We start from the raw sequence: 24,322 nt of genomic DNA on the forward strand, positions 1-24,322 counted from the left end.
TGAATGGCTTTGTTTTTTAATACAAGACATGTAAGTGGGAGAAAAAAATGACAAGAGTAGAATCATAGTAGGATTATAATATGCAAAAATCTGGGAAAGAAAACAATTTTTCTATAGCAGCCTGAGCAATAATACTGTGCAAAACTTGTACTAAGTGGCATCTTAAATATATTGATGTTTCCCTAGCAGTTGAACCCACAGGGCCACGGGTGCAGACACAGAGAAGGGAAGATGTTCTTCAGTGAGCTGTGCTGCACTCAGAATGTGGAGATACCAATCCACAGGACAACTGTAAAATAACCCAGAGATGGCTTAGTTTGTCTTCAAAATCTTGCCCCAGTGTTAAATCTCAGGAACCAAGAGCACAGAATCAGCTCCTTCCTTTGTTGCTGACATCAGCATCAGGATGACTCCAAAACAATGTCACAAGGCAAAAGGCCAAAGTTACCCCCTGAGGTCACTGGTGCCTGTCACCGCTCCGTGTCCTCGAGAGCAGTCTCACAAGGTGGGACACTGTGACTCAGTGCTCCGAAGAAATGAAGTCTCTGTGTTCTCTGGCCTTCTTGGGCACCATTTTCTTTACAGTTGATGAGCTGGGCAGGTTTTTGCTTTTCGTGGATGTTGCTTTCCTCTGTTTTTGATGAGTGGTTCGGAGGGATTTCAGCCCCAGCATCTCACAGTACTTATTGCACTGGTGCAGGGCTCTGAATTGCTCAATGAAGGAAAACGAGCAGTTGCCTTTAAACCCTTTGTATCTGTAGCAACAAAGAAAAAAACAGCCAAATGGGATTTCAAGATTCATTTTCAGCACAGGGAGGCAGAGCATGGTTTCTGACTCACAAGCAACTTGAAAACCTTAAGCAAGTCTCCTCCACCCAAGCTGGCTCGAGAAGCACTGATTGCCACAAAAACTCAAACTGAGCCTGTGAGAGGTGAAGGGAACTGGGTTACAAGCAGTGACAGAAGAGGGAAAAGCATTACAGAGGCAAAGCTCTGTGGGTTGGGTCCTGGCTACGGTTCCTCATTACATTTAGTTGGGAATATAATTGTCTGCTGGCTATTTTTGTCTCAGTAACACACACATGAAATCCATGCTACATCATTCTCTGGGCACAGTTGTGCTGACCCCCATGAGGAGATAAGGTTGTTGCACGAGGTGTTATCAGAACCAGAAGCTATTTACATACTTTTCTTATGAAGTAAATAAAAGCCTGTCTAAACAGCTTTGCTGTTTGTGTTTGGGACTTGTCAATTCCTGCGTGTCTTTGAAGGAACATCTGCACAAAGAGCAGAAACAACAACACTTGCTCAGACACTTTAAATGCATAACTGAATGGTTTGCTAACTAACTTTAGCTTTAGAATTCAACAAATGCCAAAAATATTTGCAGTATAAGTAAGAGCATGAGTATCTTGCAAACAAGAGACGGAACATTTATATTAAAATCACATGATTATTTTGATTTACTAGCTTTGCTCCTAAATCAAGCCACCCTCATTCCCCTTCTCTAAAATAACTGGTTTGCATTTGATCTGTGGCTGCAGCGGTGCCCCAGGTAATGCTCCTTGTCCGTGTGGGACCTGTGAGGCACAGGTGAGCCTGGCTTTGCTCTGCAGTGTGCAGACAGCCCCAGGGCTCACAGCAGGCCATGGCAGAACTAAGCTACAGATGTGAGACCACAGGTCTGCATGAGTTCTCCAGCTCTGTGCTCTTTGTTAGGCACTGCTCCCCCCAGCCCCCTGTGCTCCCAGACACAGTGTTTGTTCTGCACAGCTCCAGTGACCCTCGCTCTGCTCGGTGTGGCAGGGCCTGGGAGCTCCATTCAAACCAGTGCTGTTAGACCTGTGGGGTGTGACTGGAGAGGATCCATTCCTGGAGAGCCTGCATGGCTTCTGAACTGCACAGCCTGCCCCAGAGGGCTCATGCTCAGAACACCAAACACGGACCACTCCCAGCCTGACCACCACAAGGGTTCTTTGTACAGCACTTCTCATCACCCACAGCTGACTCAGAAACAAAAGCCCCAGAGAAGCCCATCTCCCAGACTCAAACCAGATTTTCCTGAAATCCGAAGGGGGAATGTTGTATTTGTTCCCAGGCTCTGGGGGACAAACGCCTCTGTTGCCATGTGCAGCAAAGCTAAACTTGTCAGTGCCCCAGAAGCAGGCAGAGTTTCAGATCCACACCTGGCAACCAGCACTGATGGTTGGGTCACTGTGCTCCTGATTCCCTCCTTTGTGTGCACCATTCCTGGATAAATCCCTGAGCACTCGTGTACAGTTCTAACCTGGCTCACCGCGTGCACTTAGAGCCAGGCACTCTGCTGGGTTAGTTTTGTTTCTGTTCGCCAAAGAAGCCACCGAATGCCTGATTTTAAGGCTCGGCTGCCTGGCTCTGGTGCACCCCAGTGGCCACATTAAAAACGCTTCCCAGGCGTTCCGGTTCCTAGCTCAGCTTCGCCCTCTGCTGACATGAGCATTGGCTACACGACTCTGCTTTGGGCAGAGTAATAAAGGTGTTTCCATTACAGGTGGGTCTCCATAAATAGGAACAAAAAGAAGTCAAAGACCAGATGAGGATTGTTTTCTTCTAGGTTTAAAACAAGACTAAATTTCCAGTGCACCCTCCGCACCCCCTTTAACTGTGAAGAGACAGGTGTGTAAAGCACAGCCCCATGCTGAGAACTGTGAAGAGACAGGTGTGTAAAGCACAGCCCCATGCTGAGAACTGTGAAGAGACAGGTGTGTAAAGCACAGCCCCATGCTGAGAACTCCCATTTCACTCACCCTTTGGCCAGGGTTGCTATGCCAACGTCCGTTAACTTCATCCCCACACCTACAGGGCAGAAGGAAACACACAGCTCAGGTTACACTGGAATTTCTGGGAATAGCTTCAGATCCATTATTTATGGATTCACCTTTTCCATTTTAATTATTTGTCACATTTTTTCCAAAGCATTTTAAGTGCCCCAGTTAAAAACAGGATGTTTATGCTCTGTGTCACCAGTAGTTTCTAGAAGTCAGGCTCATACACTGGTTTATGGCTGTCAGGGTGATAAACAGAGCACAGCTTGTTTCCTGTGCTAAGATTTTGTTCTTTCTTCTCCCTTTAAATTACTTCAGGGATCTTGTTTAGATGCCTTGCTGCTAATTTTCCTGCCTTCTCTTGTAAAAGAATATGGGATATTTTCTAAGATTCCAAGTTTTTCTGGTTAAGAAGGGCCTGTCTTCCCCAGTCCCAAGTGCTTCTGTGCACACTGTGCAGGTGGAATCACACCCACAGGAGCTGAGGGAGGATTTAGCAAACACAAGCAGGGGCGTTTCTTCACTGTTCCTCTTTTTCAGGGAACATGTTTTTTCAAACCTAGTCAGGACCTGAGTGTGGAGCATTCCACTGCTCAGGGATTGTTGGTGAGCAAATACAAGAAAAAGGGAAGGACTGGGCTGTCATTAACACCTGAAGGCTTTCACTCACAAGCCATTTCCTTAACTTCTGGGTGGTGAGCCAAAAATCCAGATTTGACTCATATTGAGTGTCCTGATTCACTAAGGGCACACATGGAAGAACAACTCTCCCCCTTAAGAGTGTAAGATTTGTTCTTCTCTTCAAAACTGTCTTACAAGAACCTAAGGTAGGTAAAAATTGCTCCTCCTCAGGTAACTCACCTTGCAGGTCAGTGACAAGCAAGTTCCCACTGGTCTTCTCATACACCCAGTGCTGGAAGGTGCAACACTTCTGGCCAGCCTCAGAGTCCCTTCTCAGGAAGTTCACTTCCTTGCCATCCTTGACAGAGTATTTCACAAACTCCCCAACGAGCTCCTCCTCCACTGTGGCATAGGGGATGTTATTAGCAGGGCGATGAATAAGAAAAATCGGAATGATCCTGAAATCAAGGGATAGAAACTAGTAAAATTCAGAGAATTCTTTCAGTGGGGGAATAAGGAACAGACAAAAGCGTGCAGTAATCTCAGAGAGTGAACAGTCTAAAACAAGCCAAGAGAGCTGTAACACTGTTCCCAGGTTTCCTCTTTAGTAAATACTCCTAGCAGTCAGTGGGCTGCCATGGCACAGGACACTATATATAAGCATATACGTATATAAAAAGCTACATATACTCACTCTGGTACCTCCCCAAAGCCTGCCAACGTTTCAGCTTCAGCTGCATATAACTTGGCATACTCTCTTGCAGCATTTTGGACACAGCACTCCTGTGTTACAAACAGATACACCAATGGAGTATGGCTCAGAACACTTCACAGCTCAGCGGTCTGAAGATGCTCCAGCACAGTTCTCCCCCTCAGGGGGGAGAACTCAGCTCACCTGCAGGGCCAGGTTGTAGTTCTTCTGCACGAGCTCCTCCCTGCTGCCGGTGCCGGGGGTGAGGGCGCTGTGCACCTTGAGCACGCAGGGGTGGCCGGGCGCGAACACGGGCGCCAGCCCCTGCCTGACGCGGCTGCGGAACGCCCGCCGGTGCATCCCCTCCCCGAAGTGCAGCTCCTCCGTGGCGATCACCCCGCGCACGTTCCCGCCGAAGTAGCTGTCGCTGAGGGAATCTTCCCGGAACAGCAGCTGCATGAACTCGATTTCTTCCACGCCTGGAACACAACGGGAATTTGTTCTGCGGGCACGGGGAAAGGGGGGACGTGGGAGAGCGAATGCATCTCTCCAGGGAGCATTCAAAAATGTTTGTTACAGCTGAAATCAGGGAAGACTATGGATTTCACCCCTTTAAATGATCACTGGAATCCAAATGGAAAAATATTCATAAGGGGAAAAAAAGTGGTTAAGCACTTAGAGAAAGTAAAAAATTCTAATGGCACTTCAAGTGTCTCTAACCATAACATTTCAGGAAACATCAGAGAAGAAGATAAATGGGAGAAGAGAACTACAAGGAAGTCCTTCCAGCTGGCCCTTGCAGTCACCTCTGGTTTAGGCTTGTACACTACTGCCTCTCTTTGAAGCACTGAGGAAACAGTGCACAGAGAAGACCAGAATTAGGATGCTCCTTAACTCCACCTCAAATTCTCTCTGGATCAAAAGTTATACAGTCCTGTTACCTGAAAAGTCCTGTCTTTATTTGCACAAGGAAATAAATGTTTAATTTTATTCTTTGAGAAACAGAAAGCAAACCCAGGAGCTGGAGCCCATGATCACTGCAGGGTGCTCAGGAATGACAAAGCCATTGGCAAGGCACTATCTTTAGCTGCAGCACATCACACATGCTGAGTGTCACTGAACATGAGCTAACATATGGGGAAAGCATTCCAAAGCTTCATGGCTGGCTCTCCTGGAGTACAGTTACACAGCAGGGGACCTGCAAGGACCTAGAGCTCTGTGTGTGTGTGTCTGTGTGATGCCAGGCACTTCACACTTACCTTCATAACTCTGAAAGCTGGAGAGACGCTCCAACACTACAAGGAAACAAAGAAATTGCTTTTGTAGTAAAAACTATGAATGGAAGCTGACATTATTAGTAACCCAAATGAAAAACTGAGGTTTACCTGCAGCAGTCAGATGAAACTCAGCAGTCACCTTTCCATACATGTTACTCAGGCAGCAATAATACATCCCCTGGTCTTGGTTACTGGCCTTAGCTATTTCCAGAGAGACAGGAGAGTCATCCTGAGCACTGCAACAGAGTATTTCATGTCATCACACCTTACTTGTTATCTCTGGAAAAACTGGTAAATTTGATCTCTCTGCACTGTTTGTTTATTAAAAACAGCCAAATTATTTAGCAGATAATGATATGTATTAACACTACAACGGATATTGCAGTACAACAATCAAAATCACAATAGTTAAAACAGAATCAGAATGACATGGGAAGTTTAACCAATACAGGCAACTTTTTCTCTCTGCTTAAAAGAACCTCTGAGGAGTCACCTTTCTACAAAAGGAAATACATATTATTTTTTTTTTTGGCTTTGGGTAATACTAATTTTGTATTTCTGAAACATTATGAACAGATTTTAAGAGCTACGTGATCAGAATGTCATTACTGCTATGGAGGAAAATAACTAGAATTTTAAAAGCTGGATCCTGATAATGGTCATCCTCCTCTAGATTAAATGACTTTCAAACTTAATTTGATATTTTAAAGTACTTGAAATTTGGATGAGACTGGATGGGAACAGGCTGAGAGGTGATGGAATGCAAAGTATGACCAATATCAGTGCACTGGGAGAAGATCTGCTCCTTAATTACCCTGTTTAAACTTGGGGTTTGCACCTACTGCACTAATCCTCTCAACAGGTACAAGAGTGAATCCCTGGCACATCTTCCCAAAAGCTATTCAGGAACTCCCAGTCCTTCAGAAACAGTCACTCACCTTCTCTGCAGCCGAGCCAGGATCTTGGAATCTTTAGTCCATGTAATGGTGGAGTCACCATGAATGTCACCAAACTGACAGCACAGCTTCACAGTCCCAGAGCATTCAGGGAACAGCTCTGCTTGGATCTTCTTCAGCAGCCTGGGAGCTGGAAACAGAAGAGCCACAATTAAGGATTAGAAGATAATGACATTGTTTTGGCATTTTAACATTTCATATTAAGAATATGAACACCGACAACCCTGGTAAATAATTGAGACTGCTTGTGCCTGAATACTTGTAACTAGTAGATTTTTTTAGCTGACCACAGCCTTTGAGAGAAAAGACTTTAAGTCCCAGGAGGTGAGGAGTCTCCAAGGTGTTCATGGAACATACCTAATACCCTGCCAGGCTGGGACTCTGCCAGATTTCCTGTAAAACACAGCCCTGTGGAGAGCCCACAGTGGCTGAATATTTGCACCTGGCAGTGTCAGTGGTCTTTGTTCCTCTCTTCACTTTCAGAGGATCAGTTCCCTACCTTCGCAGCCACAGGGCATGGCTCTTTAGCTAAACACTGACCATCCAACAGCACTAATCCAAGAATCCCTCAGAGCACTCTGCCCAGTCCGGGAGGGTCCTGCCAGCCTGGATCTCTGCTAGGACCTTTCACTGCTCACACACTGCTCCAGCCAGCCTGGATCTCTGCTGGGACCTTCCACTGCTCACACACTGCTCCAGCCAGCCTGGATCTCTGCTAGGACCTTCCACTGCTCACACACTGCTCCAGCCAGCCTGGATCTCTGCTGGGACCTTCCACTGCTCACACACTGCTCCGTGAGCAGGAGGAGGGAGGGGACTTGGGAAGAAAGGGAATCGACATCATAGGGAAAGGTTTTGGGATCATGACACATCCCTGTGCTCAAGTGACACATCCCTGCTCGATGTAAGAGATGCAAAATGCGAGAGGTTCTGTTTCCTCCTGTGTGAGCTCTGAGCTGCTGAGCTGTGAGTGAGCTGCCATGGCACACGGCCCTGGGGATCCCGGCCCTGCAGTAACACTGAAGGAATGCTGGAGCCAGCTCAAAGGCTCAGGCACCTGGAATCCAACGCTATTCCCAATTCCAGCCCCAATCCAGTCTAGGAGTTCCCCCACTCCAGATCCTTGGCACAGTCCAGTCCAGGTTTCCCCCCTCTTCTCAATTCTGGCCACGATCCAGTCTGGGTTTCCCCGGATTCCAGCCCTAAACCAGTCTTATCTGATGCAGCCTGAAAGTTTAAAACATTTTTCAAGCATAGCCTCAGGTAAGGGAAACAGGTCAGGCATTGCTCAGTCACCATTGTTTTGAAGGAACCTGTCTCTCCTCCCACACATTTGGCTTTTAAAATGTGATTAGAAGAGCAGAAGTCTCCCCAGACTGCACTGTAATTCGAATGTCTGAAAAGCTTCACAGCTGTGTAACTTACCTTTAGCCACTGTTCAGTCTTGCTCTGATCTATTCAATCATTTTATGATGTGAACAAGAAATATGCAAGAAGGTAAAAATAAGATCTTGGTCCTTGCAAAGTATCCATAGAAACAACAAATCCCTCATCTGCCCAGCTGTCACGCTGCTGCTACTCCTGTCTGCATGGTGTTTTACCTGTCAGCAACCTCCCAGGCACTGACAGCAACCTGCACCTCCTTTCAATGACATGTTTCCTATGTCAGTTTAATATTGCTTATTTCCTCGGTGTCATTTCTGAGCAGTGGTGACAGGAATGCAGAACCAGCCAGCAATCAGCAGGTGAGGACTGCAAAGAATTATGTTTATCAGGGGCACCCTACTGCTAACAATAATACTTTGATAGTAATAAATCTTGGGGTAACCAGGAGGGGGCAGTTGCAGTTCTGCTCCTACACTGGGAGCCACAGTGTAGGAGCATAACTGGGAACACAGCCCTGAGGGAACAGAACAAGTACTGGGCTTGCAGCTCCTACACCTGTGTAATTACATGGTACCATCACACTGTACATCCCTGAAAAGTTACTCCAAGACACCAATGAGGCAGTGACTATTTCAAACAGGTTACAAAGTTCATAAACTGAATAGATTTGCCAACTGGAAAAAGGATGTTCAGGAGGGTTCAGCCCTGTGGCATGGGCACAGCACCCATTACTCAGTGCCCAAACCTGGGAACAGAACTCCAGGAGGGCAGGACACCTTCAGCTGACTCAGACTTCAGGAGGCTTGCGGTGCATTTCAAGACTCTGAATTTCACACAGTAGCCAGAACGGCAGGAAAGGACAGAAAAGAAAATCAGTTTTCTCTTACCTTTGCTATCCTTTTTCAAAATGAGTTTCCTTTGCTCTTTTCTGTCTTCTTTCCGAGTCACGCCTGCCTCGCTCTTCCCAGACTTTTTAACAGCGCTGGGATCCTTGCTGACACTTCCCTTCTCCTCCAGTCGGGGCTTTTTGGGCAGAGTTGCTGATGGTAATTTCTTCTTAGCTCCGGCAGCTAAATGCCCACCCTTTGCTGTGTCCTGTTTACATTTGATGGGCTCAGGCTCTGCAGCAGCTGGTGGTGCCTGGCAGGATTTGGACCCTTCCTGATTTAGTTGCCTTTCTGCGTTGATTGGGAATGGATCACACGTGGCCAACGCCAAGGAGAATGGCTGAGTTCTGCTGCAGGGGGTTTGCTCTTGAAAACACTGGTTGCTCCCTGAACCTACTGGTGGCAAATTAACTAAACCACTTACTACACTCTCTGCTGTCCTGACTTCTTCCTCTTTATCGTGTTCAGTGGACTTAATTGAATAATCAGCCTCAGTTACTTTGCTGGAGGGGATCAAGTCAGGGCAGGACTGCTCTGTGCTAGTATTCATAATCTGTCTCTGAGCCTGGGAGCTAATGAAAGTGTGCAAAGGAGCCTTTGTTTCAGCTCCATCTGAGTTACATTGAACAGCTCTTGGACTCTCGTGTGCATTTTCACACAAGGCTGCTTCCCCCTCGGTCTCTCCAGGTACCCTCTGGAACAGATCCTGCGATGCTTTGCAGCAAGTTTCCAGCATACTCAAGTTTCTGTTTCCTTTGACTCCAGTGGGTGTGGATCCAGTTTTTACCTGACTTCCAGTGCCAGGACACGCCACTGCTGCTGCACTGGGAAGAAGGCCCTCTGAGTGGCTGGCAGGTGTGAGGAACAGAAGTGTTTCTGTCCCAGTCAGTGGCTGGGAATCCGACTGATCCCCCATACTTTGATCCTTTTCTGCTGTGCTGTGGTGCTCACCTGGAGCCCTCCTGGGCAGCAGGGGACTGGCTGACGTTACACTTTGGGAGGCACAGGTGGGATACTCTGAAGAATCTATTTTTAACTCTTCATCAGGCTCGAAGGTGCTGTCAACAAAAAATACGTGTTGTTCTGCTGTATAATGAGGAGACACTGCAGTCTGACTCCCTGACACCTGACTAACTCCTGAGTCACAGGAAGTTTCAGCCCTGTGTTCATCAGCTGTGTAAACCTCTCTCTGTTCTCCTCCTGGTTTACCTGGTTCACAGCTGGGCACTTCTAGATAAAAATCGCTTAAAAGCAGATCCTTGGAAGAGGGAGTGAATGCCCCTTCTTGTTTTGCTATTTCTGTCAGTTGGTCTGTATTTTGGGGTAGATTCTCATGTGTTATGGTTTCAGGAGTCTTAATTAAAGGAGGCAATTGCATTACAGAACGGTATTTCTGTGCATTAGAAACAACCTGAAAATCCTGACAGCCATTAATTTTTGAAAGATGGCAACTATCAGAATTAGTGTCATTTTGTGCATTCAAGTCTGAGTGATTTCCTTTATCTTGTAAATTCACTTCATAACTTTTATGTATGGTGTTAACAGAAGAGTGTTCTGCATGTGTAAGCTGACAGGTATTTTCACTGGGGAAAATGTCTTTTTCTTCAGGGAAATAAGCCAGTCCTCTTGCTGGATAACAGTCCCTAAAATGACAGCCTTCCCCAGGTACAGACTCATTTATCCAGGGTATGTTGTGTTCAGCATGAAGTAACTGTCCAGCTGTCCCATACAATGTATCTGACACATCAGCTGGGTTTGCTTCGGGATGTGCTAAATTACCACTCTGAGCACTTTGGAACCTTTGGGGAGAATGTGCTTCCCATGTTTGGGAAGCATTATTAACAGTAAGCTTTCCTTCCCAAGCCACAGGGGATCCACTCCTGTCTGTTGGCCTTGGCTTCCAGCACTGCCCTGGGCTGAAGAGGATGCTGTTTGCTGAGGTACAAATGGACGGGGTCTCCATCTCATTTCCAGCACCAGAACCTACACATGCACCCTCTGTTCCCACCACTTGTGCCAGACAAATGTTTCCTATGGATGCACCCTTACATGCCCCAGCTCTCTGAAGGAGGGTATCAGGAACACTGCAGTCAGCTTTCCCAGTGCTGAGGTGACTGGCTGGCTCTGTGACGGGTTCCTGCTCTTCCATCAGATCCATTGGCAAAGGATCACCGGAACAGGTCTCCTGCCCAAAGTTCACTTCTCTAACTTGGACATCTGTCGGCCTCATTTCTAAGCTTGTGATCCCCCTGTCTGCAAATGGGATTTGACAGTCTGAGTCATCTTCATGAAGAAGTTTCCACAGCTTGTCATGCACTGCAGATATATCAGCATCTCCTTTGCACCCAGGTTCTCCAGATTCCAGGACTGACTTGGGATTAGCTTCGAACGCGAGCTCATCACCTGATAGGCTGCAGGGAATATCTGGGGCACTGCTACCATGTATGTCAAACCCAGACCTTTGCTCTCCCTCCCCTGGCTCATCACACAGCTTTGCAGAAGAGAGAACAGCACACAAGCGTTCCTGTTTATCAGGAACAGAGTCTGCACCCCATAAAGGAAAAGCTGAAGCGTCATTCTTTGATCTGTTGCCATCACTAATAATTTCTTGTCCAGAGAAGACTTCTTGGTGACAACCTTCCCTCTTATCCCAAGGAGGACAGTGTAGAGAAGAAGTCTGTAAATCTGCATTCTTTGCTTGCGGTGTGTTTTCAGTAGAGAGCATTTCTGCAGCTGGCTGGCTGGTTCCCACACTCTCACAGGCCCTGAAGATGCCTTCTGTTTTGGGCTCCATACAGAGGTTCTCACAATTCTGGGTAACACTTTCAAGATTAGCACCTTGATTCTACAGAGAAGAAAAACAGAGAAATGTAATTAAAAATTAAATATTAAAAATGCAGCTTGACACGGGCCTGAACTAGTCCTGGCTTGAAATGTACTTTTTTTAGGTTGCTTTTGTTCTTGGGTTTTTTTTAATATTTTTCAACAGTCAAGTTTCTGACTTGTACTATCAATCTAATGGATTGAAATCAATCTGGGTATGAGTCTGAAAGGAAGCACGTGTTGTTCCTTAGAGAAGGATTTGTAGTGAAGCATCTCCCATGGGCTACAGTGTGCTCAGACTTTTTAGGCTCCAGAAGTTCATGGCAAAAGGATTACCGGCTGTAGCAAATATTGCTTTCCTTTGCTGCAAAAGCCACCCACTTCAGCTGCAACTCCTTTCATCCTTTCTGTTTCTCCATTCAGCTTGGGTAGAATGTGGAGCTGACCACATGCTGTGGACAATGGGGAAGGAAGAGATATAGAAAATTGTTGTCAATGACTTTTACTGCTGTTCCCACCACAAGCTCCACGCAGTTGTCACCACACCGTCTTCAAAACTCCTCAGCCAGCGCATACTCACCCAGAAATCCTGAGCCCAGGAGCCTCAGCTCCACACCCCAGTGCCCTCTGCCCCTCAGTGCCCTGCTCTCCTGCTCAGCTCTGCTCTCAGAAGGTGTCAGTCTCTAGGTCTTGCAGTTTAGACACACACCTTCTCCCGAGTCAAGGGGCATGTGAGCCTAGATGTGCCTCTACAGTCAGTTCCAGTTCTCAGTTCTGAGCATCTGGACTGAGCCTAGTGCTCCTTCTGCCACTTCCACTTCCCTCTCAAACCTCTGGAAAGCAGCCTTTATTTTCTCTTCCTTACAGGCACAGCAGCCTTAATCACAGCTTTTACTAGAACCTGTGGAATTCCTGCTAAACGTGTTAGAGACGTGGTCGATCCGTCCCTGCCTGCTGTTGGTGTGGCACTGGACAGAGAGCCCTCACACCCATGGGAAAGGGGGCACGTCATTTCAAGAACCCTGTTGTCTGTCTAACCTGTGGGACTGTCCATGTTGGCATCTGGGTATCCCTGAACACTGACAGGGACAGGGGCTGAACACTGAACACTGCCAGGGACAGGGGAGTGAACACTGAACACTGACAGGGACAGGGGAGTGAACACTGAACACTGACAGGGACAGGGGAGTGAACACTGAACACTGACAGGGACAGGGGCTGAACACTGACAGGGACAGGGGAGTGAACACTGACAGGGACAGGGGAGTGAACACTGACAGGGACAGGGGCTGAACACTGACAGGGACAGGGGCTGAACACTGACAGGGACAGGGGCTGAACACTGACAGGGACAGGGGAGTGAACACTGACAGGGACAGGGGAGTGAACACTGACAGGGACAGGGGCTGAACACTGACAGGGACAGGGGCTGAACACTGACAGGGACAGGGGAGTGAACACTGACAGGGACAGGGGCTGAACACTGACAGGGACAGGGGCTGAACACTGACAGGGACAGGGGAATGAACACTGACAGGGACAGGGGCTGAACACTGACAGGGACAGGGGGCTGAACATTGAACACTGCCAGGGACAGGGGAGTGAACACTGCCAGGGACAGGGGAGTGAACACTGACAGGGACAGGGGAATGAACACTGACAGGGACAGGGGCTGAACACTGACAGGGACAGGGACTGAACACTGACAGGGACAGGGGGCTGAACATTGAACACTGCCAGGGACAGGGGAGTGAACACTGCCAGGGACAGGGGAGTGAACACTGACAGGGACAGGGGCTGAACACTGACAGGGACAGGGACTGAACACTGACAGGGACAGGGGAGTGAACACTGACAGGGACAGGGAACTGAACACTGTTAGGGACAGGGAACTGAACACTGACAGGGACAGGGGAGTGAACACTGAACACTGTCAGGGACAGAATACTGAACACTGACAGGGACAGGGTGCTGGCTGACTGCTAACAGAGCCCAGCTCCTCAATGACACTGCAAAGCCTCCTGGCTCTCTGTACACTGTGTAACATCATACAGCTGGCACAGTTGGCTTTTAGGACCTACTATTAATGAAGCTGCTTTGAAGCACCAGGTAAATAAAGAATTTCACCCTGGCTAGACCATGAGGTCATGAAAGGAGTGAGGAGCCTCCCACCTTGACCATCCAATGGAAGATGTCCCCCAGCACAGCAGTTGCTGCACGAGACACAGTGCAAGGGTTGTTCCAGTTCGAGGCAATCCGGCACCAAGGGGAAGTGTAAATCCTGGGGTCATTAGTGCTGCAGTCCCGTGGCTGCTCTGGACCCTCAGCAGACCGGAGGTCAGCAGATGATTCCCACACGGAGAGGGAAAATACAACGCCCTTCCAAAGTGGTGGGCTGTGGGGTTTGCTCTGAGCCCCTCACCTCACTCCTGGCAGAGCTCTCTCACACAGCAGGCTCCAGCAAACACCCCAGGGCACTTCACCTCAACCTGTGTGCAGCAACAGCAGCTGATGATTTCTTGCCTTTCTTAGGTTATACTCCCTGAGGAGTTTCTGGCTCACTCTATGGGAGCTGTGAGAAGCTGTCCACATTTTCCTTGTGTTACAAAGAACAGTTTCCAGCTGGGATGCTTTTGTTTGGATCATTTTCAAGACCACATAATTTTGAACCTACACCTAAATTTCACTGTCATTAATGAATGTTTAAAACCAGGGGTTTGAGTTGTGCCCAGCTCTAGCCCTTTTCTGGACACCAATCTTTCTTTTTTACCTAACGCAAAGTTTTGGCCATGGAATGCGGACAGAAGGAATCCACACTGCCTGCAGGTACCAAGAGGAACTGGCCAATCTGAAATTTGGCCATGGTACTCACTGGAACATAACAGCTGCTCTTGGCCAGGAGGCTCCTGGGATTTAAATTATTGTACTGCACTTGTGGAAAGAAATAAAACAATGCCTCTGGCAGCTCACGGCCGTACCCTGCCAGGAAGCTCTCGGGAGGTTAATTCCGAGGGAGGGTATTCCCCATCATAATGTGCTCCTAAAATGGGACTGAAATTGTATGTCCTATAAAACCAGAGAAACCTACAGCCATCTTTCAGGAAGAATTCAGTGATTTTTTGACTGCTTAAGACACCCCAGTGGTGAGATTAAAGTCACTGTACTGTGACTCTACATCCAGAACTGGGAAATGTTTTTGCCCCAATACTCAGACAAAGAAAAGCAACTAGAAAAGGCTTGTGCTGTCATAAATATTTTTTTCTGTGCAATTAACTGTACACCTTCGAATCAGAAAAGTTGGTGATAATAAGATAATTCATGATTTAATATTCACGCATAGGTATTTATGTATCTTCAATCTTTGTGAAATAAAAATGATGATCCCATTTTCCCACTTAGGAAAACTGGTGGAGCATCATACCTGCACATGCAGTCTGTCCAACTGTACTGACTTCCCCAGCTGTTTCCTACCAACACCATCAAATATGCAAGCACATGGAGAGTACCACTTTGGGGCTTTTATCTTTTAACTGGGCTGCACATTTCAACTGGAATACCTGCTTCTTTCACTGTTTGGTTCTTAAAAAGCAAAGAGCCCCATTCACCTCTGCAACATGAACTCTCTGCATTGAATTCCCTTCATTGTTATAAATCCAGAGCAAACCTCTGTTGATTTGGTTTAGGTTTCCAGCACCATAAATGGAGGACAATTTTGTTTGTTGAGTATAAACTGAGAAGAAAGTAAATCAAAGCATTCTCTGCTCACAATAGGTATTCGAGAAACCTTTTGGGTTGAAACATTACTTTGCTAAGACCTGTTCAGTAGCCTCCATATCAGATTTCCCTATCCAGCTGTCCAGAGGCCCATTAGTGCCTCTCACCATTATCAGGCTCACTCTATAATTAGAACAGCTTAGGCTTTACTTGGGCCTTTTTCAAACCCAGATTTCCCTCCCAGCCGTAGCTGTCATTCAGAAGTACATGAATAGTACCTTTCAAAGTAATTTCAATTTTACATTATTTTGTGACAAGCAGGAATAAATGGCATTTAAATCAGCAGAGCAGCTCTTTGCATTAAGTGATAAATGATAAACACGTTACTTACCCCGAGTGAGATGTTCTCATCTGGCATCTGATTTTGCTCAGACAGGCCCCGAGCCCTTCTCCTTTCCCAGTGACAGTCTTTATCTGCCTCTTCTGGCTGACACAGACCAGCCTGCACTTGCAGGCTTTCTGTCTCCCTGGGAATCTGTGGTGAAAGCACACCTTCCTGCCTGGGAGCGCTGGATTCCCTGCCCTCTGCTGCAGCCTGGAAAGACTGTCCTAGAGTACTCACATATCTGCAGAGCTCTATAGGGTTTAACAGCTTGAAAAGGTTTCTTCTCAGACTTTCTGTTAAGGTGCAGACAGTGTGCTGGGCGTTCTCCTGGGGCACGTCCCTGCCCCCCTGCTGCAGCAGCAGGGAGCTTTCCCCCAGCACGACCCGCTCGGGGCCGGGCTCCGTCATTGTCCCTGGAGCCCGACGTGTCCCAGCAGCTCCTGTGCCACTGGCAGAGGGCTCTGCCCTGGCAGGTGCAGGATCCGTGTGCTCTGCTTTCTCAGCTGAGGAACCTGCAGCCAGGTGACCACTTCCATTAGCCTCCTCTTCACTGCTGGGGGGTTCATTTCCAGGGGCTGCAGATGCAACAGGCACTTCACTCTTGTCCTGGTCTTTCAGACTGGTACTTTTGTCTCGGTGGTGTCCAACAGTGAGAGTCATCTCTGTCTGCAGAGTTGACTGGCTGTACATAGAGGGGTCTCTCCTTACATTTACTCCTTTGAATTTTGAGTGATGCCCACAGAAGCCAATGGGGGTATCCATAGGCGTAGTGTTATCTGACACTTGGAACACACAAGGCATTTCACTGAGGAAGTAAGCACACCCATCACAATCCTTACCCAGTTTTAGATCATCTTCATCATCGCTTTCTAATAAAAATTGTAATTTCTTTTTCCAGATTTCATCTTCACGCGCTGTCAGCACATCTGAACATTCAAAGTACTCCAGGTCATCATCAGAAAAGTCATCACTTACACTTGGAGCTTTCTCTGTATAAATCTCCAGAACAGTGGCAGGATTTGCAGAATCATCTTTGTCAAAATAAGTGGGATTTCCTATGGGAGTATCTGCCTGCTCACTTAGCAGGGAATTCATGGTTAGAGGACCGTCCAACCCAGTCTTTTTACACACCTGGACATCTGCCAGAGACTGACCAGATCCAGGGTGTTCCGTGTCAAGGCAACAGTTGTCTGTGTGACAAGTGGTTACATCTGTAGGGTGGGAAGGCAGCTGTGTGCTGCAGTATTCCTCTGCTCTTCCAGCAGTGACAGCCACCAGACCGTTCCAGTGAAGCAGGTCATCACCGTTCTCTGACAAATGCCTGAGGCAGGAAATATTTCCCTGGGATTTAATCAGATTTTTTACATCCATGTTGTCTTCTGTGTTAGGCACGTGTCTGTGGGATTTCTCAAATGGGGACAAGACTTCTGCTTTACAGAGCTCCTCGAGCAGTAAACGGATGATTTCAGGAGAGTCAGAACCTCGTGAAATCAGCATGGCTCACCCTCACAGGGTGAACTCCTGTGTTTTGTAAAATGTTTCCCATCTTGCTCATTTCACCCTGAGGTGTCCCATGCGCTCATTCAGGACAACAACAAATTCTGGGGAAGTTTTGTTCTTTGTATCTGGTTGCAGTTCAACAAACGTCATTCTAGCTGTCAATAAAGTGCAGACCTCGCTCTGTGCACCTGCAAATAAAAGAAACCTGAAGTTTAAAATCACTTCTGAAATGGGTCTAGCTTTTTTCTAGAAGGTGGTCGATTGACACACACTTGCAAGCATTTTCAGAAAAAGAAACCATTATTTAAAAGCCAAGGTCAGACATTAAAGCAGTAACCCTAACCCAGCTGCCTGTGCAATGACAACTAAAGGCAACACATTGCAACTGCCCGCAGTGACCTGTGGCACTGGCACAACAGCAGGCTGTTCCTTCAGCTGGCATCATAGGGACATCAATTCCAAACCCTGCTTGCAGAAATACATGGAACAATCACTCTGGTTAGATTTTATAGGGCTATTTCTCTTTTAAGCAATTTTATTGCACTTGGGCTTGATGTTTGTCATGAGGTTGGTTGGCTCCAGCTTCTGCTCCTGTCAAGTCTGACTCTCCAACAGCTGTGGCAGTCACCTGGGTGGCGAAGAGCAGGAGGCAAAGGTGGTTAAGGGGAAGGACACGAGAAGGGACAGTGTTGGGCTGTGTGACAAACACTCTGACTGCATGTGCACCAAGGAGCACAGACAAACAGCACCTGGCAACCAGACCAGCCTTTCAGAGCTCTGATCACGTTTTGCTTTCCATTTCAACTCTAAGGAATATAAATAATTAACAGAACAAAAATGGAGCAGCAGGGAGTAATCCTTTCCTCACCCGTTTTATTACAGTGCCATGGAACTACCCTCCAGCATTCAGCCATCTCCTCTTAAATATGCATTTGCCTAATGTTCCCTGTTGCACTCTTTTAACTCTGCCCTCATCTTTGCTTTGCAGAAGACCAGATGTCTCTTTCCTCTTTTTCGGAGGGTGTGAGTTATTTTAAAAGCATGCTAATTTCCCCTGCTGAAAAGAGCTATGGCAACATGTTATTACTACAGATTGACTCGTGAAGGGCCTTTACTAAAGCCATTGTACTGCACAGTTATCACTGTCTCAGTTCAGCTGCACTTTGACACTGAGGGGGAAGGAGCTGGCAGATTTCTCCAGATGACAACTGGATTGGATTGTCATACACTGCCAGATCCAACCACAGAAATGAAAGCAGAATAACGTTCCAGGAGGAAAACTGCAGTAAGTGATGGTTTTCCATCCAAGACAAAGAGATTTTTTTTTTAAATCTGGGGAGAAGATAGAAGGTATTAGATTTTTAAAAATTCAATTACTGAATTCAGATAGAAACTGAAAAGAGAACTGCTAGTATGACAGCCTCTCAGCTCCTCAGGGAGACAAATAAGGGTGTTGCAGCTGCTTGTCTCAGGTCTTGCTTTGGACACCAGTGATGTTATTTGCTGAACTGGGGCCTGGCTCATGACAGGAGACAGTGAAGCACAGCTTTGGAGGAGGAATTAAAACATCAGGGGTTAGCAGGTCGTGGAAGGAAAGATGCCTATTTTGGATCTCTAATGGTCTGTAAATATATTTTCCATCTCTTACTGATCAGAACCACGGCCCTTGTTGGGGAATTTTTTGGTACCCCTTGAGGCAAATCAAACACACGTGTGTGCTCACCAGGCTCTGCTGCAGCCCTGGAACTGAGGAGAAGGGAGAACATGCTTTTCCATTTAAAATTCAGGCTTCATCATAACTCCACACTGGCTGTGAAAAACCTATTCGCTACTCATATGAAAATATTGTCTGAAATTCCAACTCTAAATATAAAATTTGACTGCTCAAACTTATTTTCATTAAAATGCCAACATTTTTCCCAATTTGAAACCCATTTTTATATGTTATTAACAAGGTTCAATATTTTATCATTTATTCCAATTGAAAACAAAATATTTTTGAAGAACCACACTTTAACATGGAAGGAACAACACTTAAACAAGGGGTTTTTTTTACTAATAGCCATTTTGCATGTAGTTTTGGGCACAAAGCCACTTCTGTTGATTTCAGAAGGAGCTGCAGGTTTAATCCCAGTGTCACCAAAGAGAAAAAAAATTACTGACAAAACTATACAGATTTGATTAAATGTAAGAAATGGCTATTAATTTTCCTTTCTCGCATCACATTTTCCCCTCATTTATTTAGTTATAACCAAAACACAAATCTTCCTTCGTAGGCAATTTTATATTCATGGAAATTATTCCTACAGAAAGCCTGTGCATTGTACCAGTCCAGCAGTGAATCTGTGTCTTTCTGTGAGGTTCATGTCCTCCAGAGTGGGTGGAAAGAATCCCCTTTATGGCCTCTCAGCAGTTTCTTCTGTTCTCTGCTGTCTATTCATCATGCAATCTCAGTTCCCTGTGCAGCCCTACTCAGCCCACACCCTTATTCAATAGGATTCCTTCCTATCTCTCAGCTGCACTTGCTCCTCCCTGCCCTTCCCAGGATCTGTCTGTCTGTCCACCCCCAGGAACTGGCTCCCCTTATCACCACCTCCAGCTCCAGGACCCTCCTGCGCATTCCCGCGGCACAATGGGCACCTGATCTGTGCCCAGCCCTCGATCCACGGCACAATGGGCACCTGATCTGTGCCCAGCCCCGGATGGAAACATGCCATGACCCCCAAAGGCCCCCTGGGACCTGCCTCACACCCACGGCAGCACGAAGGAGTGGGAAGGGAGAGCCCACCCAGGGATATCTCATTGGAACACCCCGGGCAATGACACTGATAATTCCACAGTGTTTCACATTCAGAAACATCCTTTCACCAGCTGACACTTTGGTGTCTTTACACCGAGCTGACACGGGGCCAGGGGTACCTGAACACAAAGGGAGAGCCCCATAACCACCCTGTGCCTCAGAGCACACGGGCCATGGCTGCAGGAACTGCTCTGCCCCAGCCACACCAAGTCTGGCAGATCCCTTGGCCTTAGCCGGGCAAGGATTAACTTTCACCAAACTCTGGCACTCAGAAGTTCAGTCTTTCTTCTCTGTACACACATGAGGAGGATGGGGATGTGAGTGTAATGCAGTCTGCTCCCCTGTTCCTGCAGCACTTCTCCAGCAGACAGAGCCTGGTTATAAAGTCACTGGAGTATTTGGAGTGTGTGCTTTGTTTTTTATTCTGAGCTTCTTGGTCTGAGACAATTAACTCCCCAACTGACAGCAGTTTCCTACTATCACCTCCACTCCACAGGCCAAACTTTGGGATCTGGATTTGTTCTTTTGCAAAACAATTCTTATCCCCTAGACTATCCTACTAAATGTTAGGTTTAGCAACAGCTGCTTCTCCACGTGCTTGGCATATTATATACATTTCCATACCTCCCTTTAGAGAAATGTTACATTGGCAGGTAGCTAAACCACAAAGAAAGCTGGTGGGTACAATTAGACTTCACATAAGATAAACATGAAAAATCTCCAAACCAAACCACTAATCACCACAGAACCTTTCTTTAAGATGAACAGAAATGGTCATACATTATGCAGATCCAACCAGAAAGCTCGCTGGTACGGACAGCAGGATTTCAGAAATATTGATTAAAGGGGCAGAAAGCAGCAAAAGCAGAACAGAAACCACACAAAAAAAAAAAAGCAGAAAGGAATCTCCACTAGCCACAGGATCCCAAGAAAAGTCTCACACAGTAGTGTCTAAAAGGTGGGACGAGGTGGAGCTGAGAAATGAAGATGCCATAGTCCTAATCACTCTAAAAACCTTACAGATCCTTCCCAAAAATCACTCCAACGACCTCACAGCTCCTCTACAGAAATCACGCCAATAACCTCATGGATCCTTCACAGAAATCACTGCAGTGACCTCACAGATCCTTCCCAAAATGACCAACTACAGCACCGTGTGTACAACACACAGCCTGCCACCTGGGAAATCTCAGTGTTGTGCTCCAGTGCCGTTATATTCCAAGGTTAATGCTAATTCCCTTGCTGCTCTCCCTGGAAATATTGCTCAAACATGCCTTAACTCTCCTGCAGAGTGTTTGCATATGGTTTGTATAGCTGCAACTCTCCTCTAAGAAACCAACAGCTGTAATTCCATCCAATCCATGTTCCCACCCTGCCAACCATTTTATATTTGGGAATATACACATTTTTTTAGTTCCTCATACAGGGCACCTCTCAAAAGAGATTTTTTTATGTTTAACATTCTTCTTCTTCCAAAGCAGAACAAAACATAGACTTTTCCAGTTATGCAATAAACACAGACATTACACACCCATTTGCATTTCTTAAGTGAGGTATTATATTCCCTATATGGAAACACATACAATATATTTATGATCAGAAACATACAACTTGACTTTTAAAAAAAAGCTTCCCATTAATGTTTTATTGTATTTAAATGCTTATTCTCATGTTCTCTCTTTAAGCTTTTTCTTTAAAAGAAACCAAAGTAACAAACAGTAACTACAACCACACTATTCTTCTATAAATCCTTCGAGACACCGCAGTCAAATTGAACACTTGGAGCAGCATATTTGTCAAGGAGTGCACACTGTCAGAAATCAAACCAGAAAAACCACTGCATTACCTAAACCAACTACCACCAAAATATGTCATTGCCAAAAATACTGTGATATGTTGTGGTTCTTCAACTGCCAGCATCCGAGACTTTTGGACAACTTTCCTGTTTTAGTGCCCCACCCACCATGAACAGCCTCAGGGTATAAAAACACCTCAGCTATAATTCACTGGCTAAATGCAATAATAAACGACTGGCTCTGCATGCCTCTAACAAAGACCTTAACATGGAGTAATTAAAATAAGCAATCACAGCACAACTCTTCACACTGATCTGTCTTAATCTATTTTTAACATCTGCCAAGCATCTGACCCCGTCAGATTGAGCAATTCATGCAGCCTGAGAATCATCTATTTCTGCTAAGTGACCAGATTTTTTTTCTCAGCAATGGAAGAAAATTTTTACCTACTGAGTATTAGAACACGCAATATATATTTAGAACAAATAAAATGCATTTTTCAGGATACCTGGTATCACTTACACATTCTTCAGAGAAGGAAGCTTGTTTTCATATGACTTTTGCAAGTTTATATTGCTGAGACTCAGTGGAAATAGTACCAGTGTAATTCTAGAAACATTGAGCAGAATTCTAGATGCAATGCATTTAAAAAAAATCAGTCTATCAAGATATGGAAAAATTACTATTCTTTAGCAGAAGCACATAACAAATCCTATTTCCTGTTCAATAACACTACAAGTCACTACAGTCGTGTAATGCCTTAAGAATAACGTAACTTGCCCTTATTCCTTCACTCGTCTGTTACGATTCCCAGGAGCAAAAAGCAGCCGAGTAACGTTTGCAGTGCAATCCCCCCGAGCCCCCAGACGCACACTCACCCGCAGGGCCCTCCCTGGGCATTCTAGCAGCAGGCTGGGCCCGGGCTGGGACCTGGTGCTGCAGGACAAAGGACGCTGCGCTCGTGCATGGTGTTGGGAGCCGGGAAGCAGCCGCCGGCTTCGGGGGTGTTCTGCTGCTGTGACCTCAGGGCAGGGAGTCTGATCCCTCAACAGGTTGACTTTTAAGAGAGACGATTTCATTACATGCAGCAGATGGCCCTTCCTGAGAAAACCTCCACCAGACAGGGAGTTGGCAGTGAGGAGAGGGCACATCCTACTGCCATAGAAGTCCACAGGAATTTCCTCGTGGCTGAGGGAGAGAGGAAGTGTTGGCCTTAGCTTTTCACACTAAAGCACTGGATTGTTTTTTGGAGAGCGTGCCTGACTGCTCTGCTAGGCACCTGGGGAACTTCTTACTTGCTGGAGGCTAAGCACACAAAAGTTCTGCTGAGCATGAGAAAACCCACAGTGCCTAACAAGCAGGCTGAGGAGATCAAAGGTGGACAGTGGACTTTTAACAATCACTACACAGAAATTCACCTGTGATTCACATCCCTCAAAGGCAAAAAGGGGGAATCCTGAAGTAAGGAAGTATTCCCAATCCTGTTACACAAGGAGCCAAGTCTCACACAGGAGGAACTTCAATGAATTGCACAAACTGCTCTGAGCTCAAAGGATCTGGAAAGGGCTGAAAAGCAAGTTTTGTGCCAGGATTTTTTTTAAGCATTTTGCAATAATGGCAGCTAAAACTGGTTATGAGATACTACCGTGCTAAATACTTCTTACTCCCAGTGTTATCTAGACCCAGATAGGAAACTGGTGTGTTCAGCAATAAATATAGCACCTCCAAACACCATCATTCAGGAATAGCAACAGGGATATCTGTTTTATGTAACGGTCTAATAGCCAAAATAACCCCCAAAGAGACGAGAGGCAGCCACATTTGTATCATAAAATAGTCTGGGTTGGAAGAGACCTTTAAGGGTCCTATATTCCACCCCCCTGCCATCGGCAGGGACACCTTCCACTAGACCAGACTGCACCAAGCCCCTGAACACTTCCAGGGATGGGGCACCTAGCACCTCCCTGAACAACCTGAATGCTTGATCACTGATTAAAAGTGTTAATTAAAATTATTTTCTAAGGCACTTTCAGTCCACTTTGAGCAACTTGCAACTCCAGAGAGATAACAATTCCCTTCAGATCACTGCCCCACTCATCTGTCCATAGCAGTGATGGAGAGCAGCCACGGGAACATCTCTTTGGGAGGCTCTTCCCAAGCCGTCCCTGCTCTCCCACGCTGAAGGACACAAGGTGCCTGAGCCTTAAGCTGCACACCTGCCTGTGTGGACACTGGCGCAGGGTGGGAGGAAGCTGTGGCACGGAGAAGAATCCCTGGCCGTGCCGGCCGCAGGTGGATAAGGCTGTTTCTCCTCAGAGCGCGACCCCTGCCCTCAGCGTTGTGTGCTTTTTGCCCGCTTTGCGGCCCAGCTCCCTCTCCAACCATCTCCGGCCTCCTCAGGGCCAGCTGCGGACGCTGCAGGAGGTCTCGCCCTGAGGCACACTCATAACGTTCCCATTTCAAAATGGGTGAAACAAAACAAAACCCGCTCGGTTCCCTCACAGTGTCCGCAGGGCCGGGGCGAGGGGGGCCCGTCTCCTGCCCCGCCATGGCGGGGTCCCCTCAGGACGGGGCGGCCGCCTCCCCTCAGCCAGACCCGTCCGGGCCGCCCCGCTCCCCTCAGCCAGACCCGTCCGGGGCTGCCCCGGCTGCCCCGCTCCCCTCAGCGGACCCGCCCGCCTC

At 46.9% G+C, this 24,322-nt stretch overlaps 1 protein-coding gene across 1 annotated transcript; it reads right to left on the bottom strand.

Annotated features, from left to right (window-relative positions):
* On the bottom strand, positions 1-24,238 carry LOC135405153 (alpha-protein kinase 2-like). The gene is made up of 12 exons (XM_064639856.1): positions 23,857-24,238; positions 22,519-22,828; positions 15,551-17,232; positions 8,623-11,467; positions 6,332-6,479; positions 5,502-5,629; positions 5,376-5,411; positions 4,321-4,595; positions 4,120-4,208; positions 3,666-3,883; positions 2,787-2,835; positions 1-755 (listed from the first exon to the last, which is right to left on the bottom strand). Exons 3-12 carry the CDS (start codon positions 17,039-17,041, stop codon positions 521-523), a joined length of 5,514 nt encoding a protein of 1,837 aa, XP_064495926.1. The 5' UTR covers positions 17,042-17,232; positions 22,519-22,828; positions 23,857-24,238; the 3' UTR covers positions 1-520.
* Between the last annotated feature and the right edge of the window lie 84 nt (positions 24,239-24,322).

This window comes from Pseudopipra pipra, chromosome W (assembly GCF_036250125.1).
Source record: "Pseudopipra pipra isolate bDixPip1 chromosome W, bDixPip1.hap1, whole genome shotgun sequence".
NCBI classification, from domain to species: Eukaryota; Metazoa; Chordata; class Aves; order Passeriformes; family Pipridae; genus Pseudopipra; species Pseudopipra pipra.

What these genes read in the sequence shown, in the direction of transcription:
- LOC135405153 (XM_064639856.1), bottom strand. Translation starts at nt 17,041, where the DNA reads ATGCTGATTTCACGAGGTTCTGACTCTCCTGAAATCATCCGTTTACTG. An exon ending in TTTGAAAAAGGATAGCAAAG is followed by an intron (nt 6,480 to 8,622) that starts GTAAGAGAAAAC and finishes TTCTGTTTCCAG; the next exon opens with CTCCCAGGCTGCTGAAGAAG. An exon ending in GGCTTTGGGGAGGTACCAGA is followed by an intron (nt 3,884 to 4,119) that starts GTGAGTATATGT and finishes CCTTGATTTCAG; the next exon opens with GATCATTCCGATTTTTCTTA.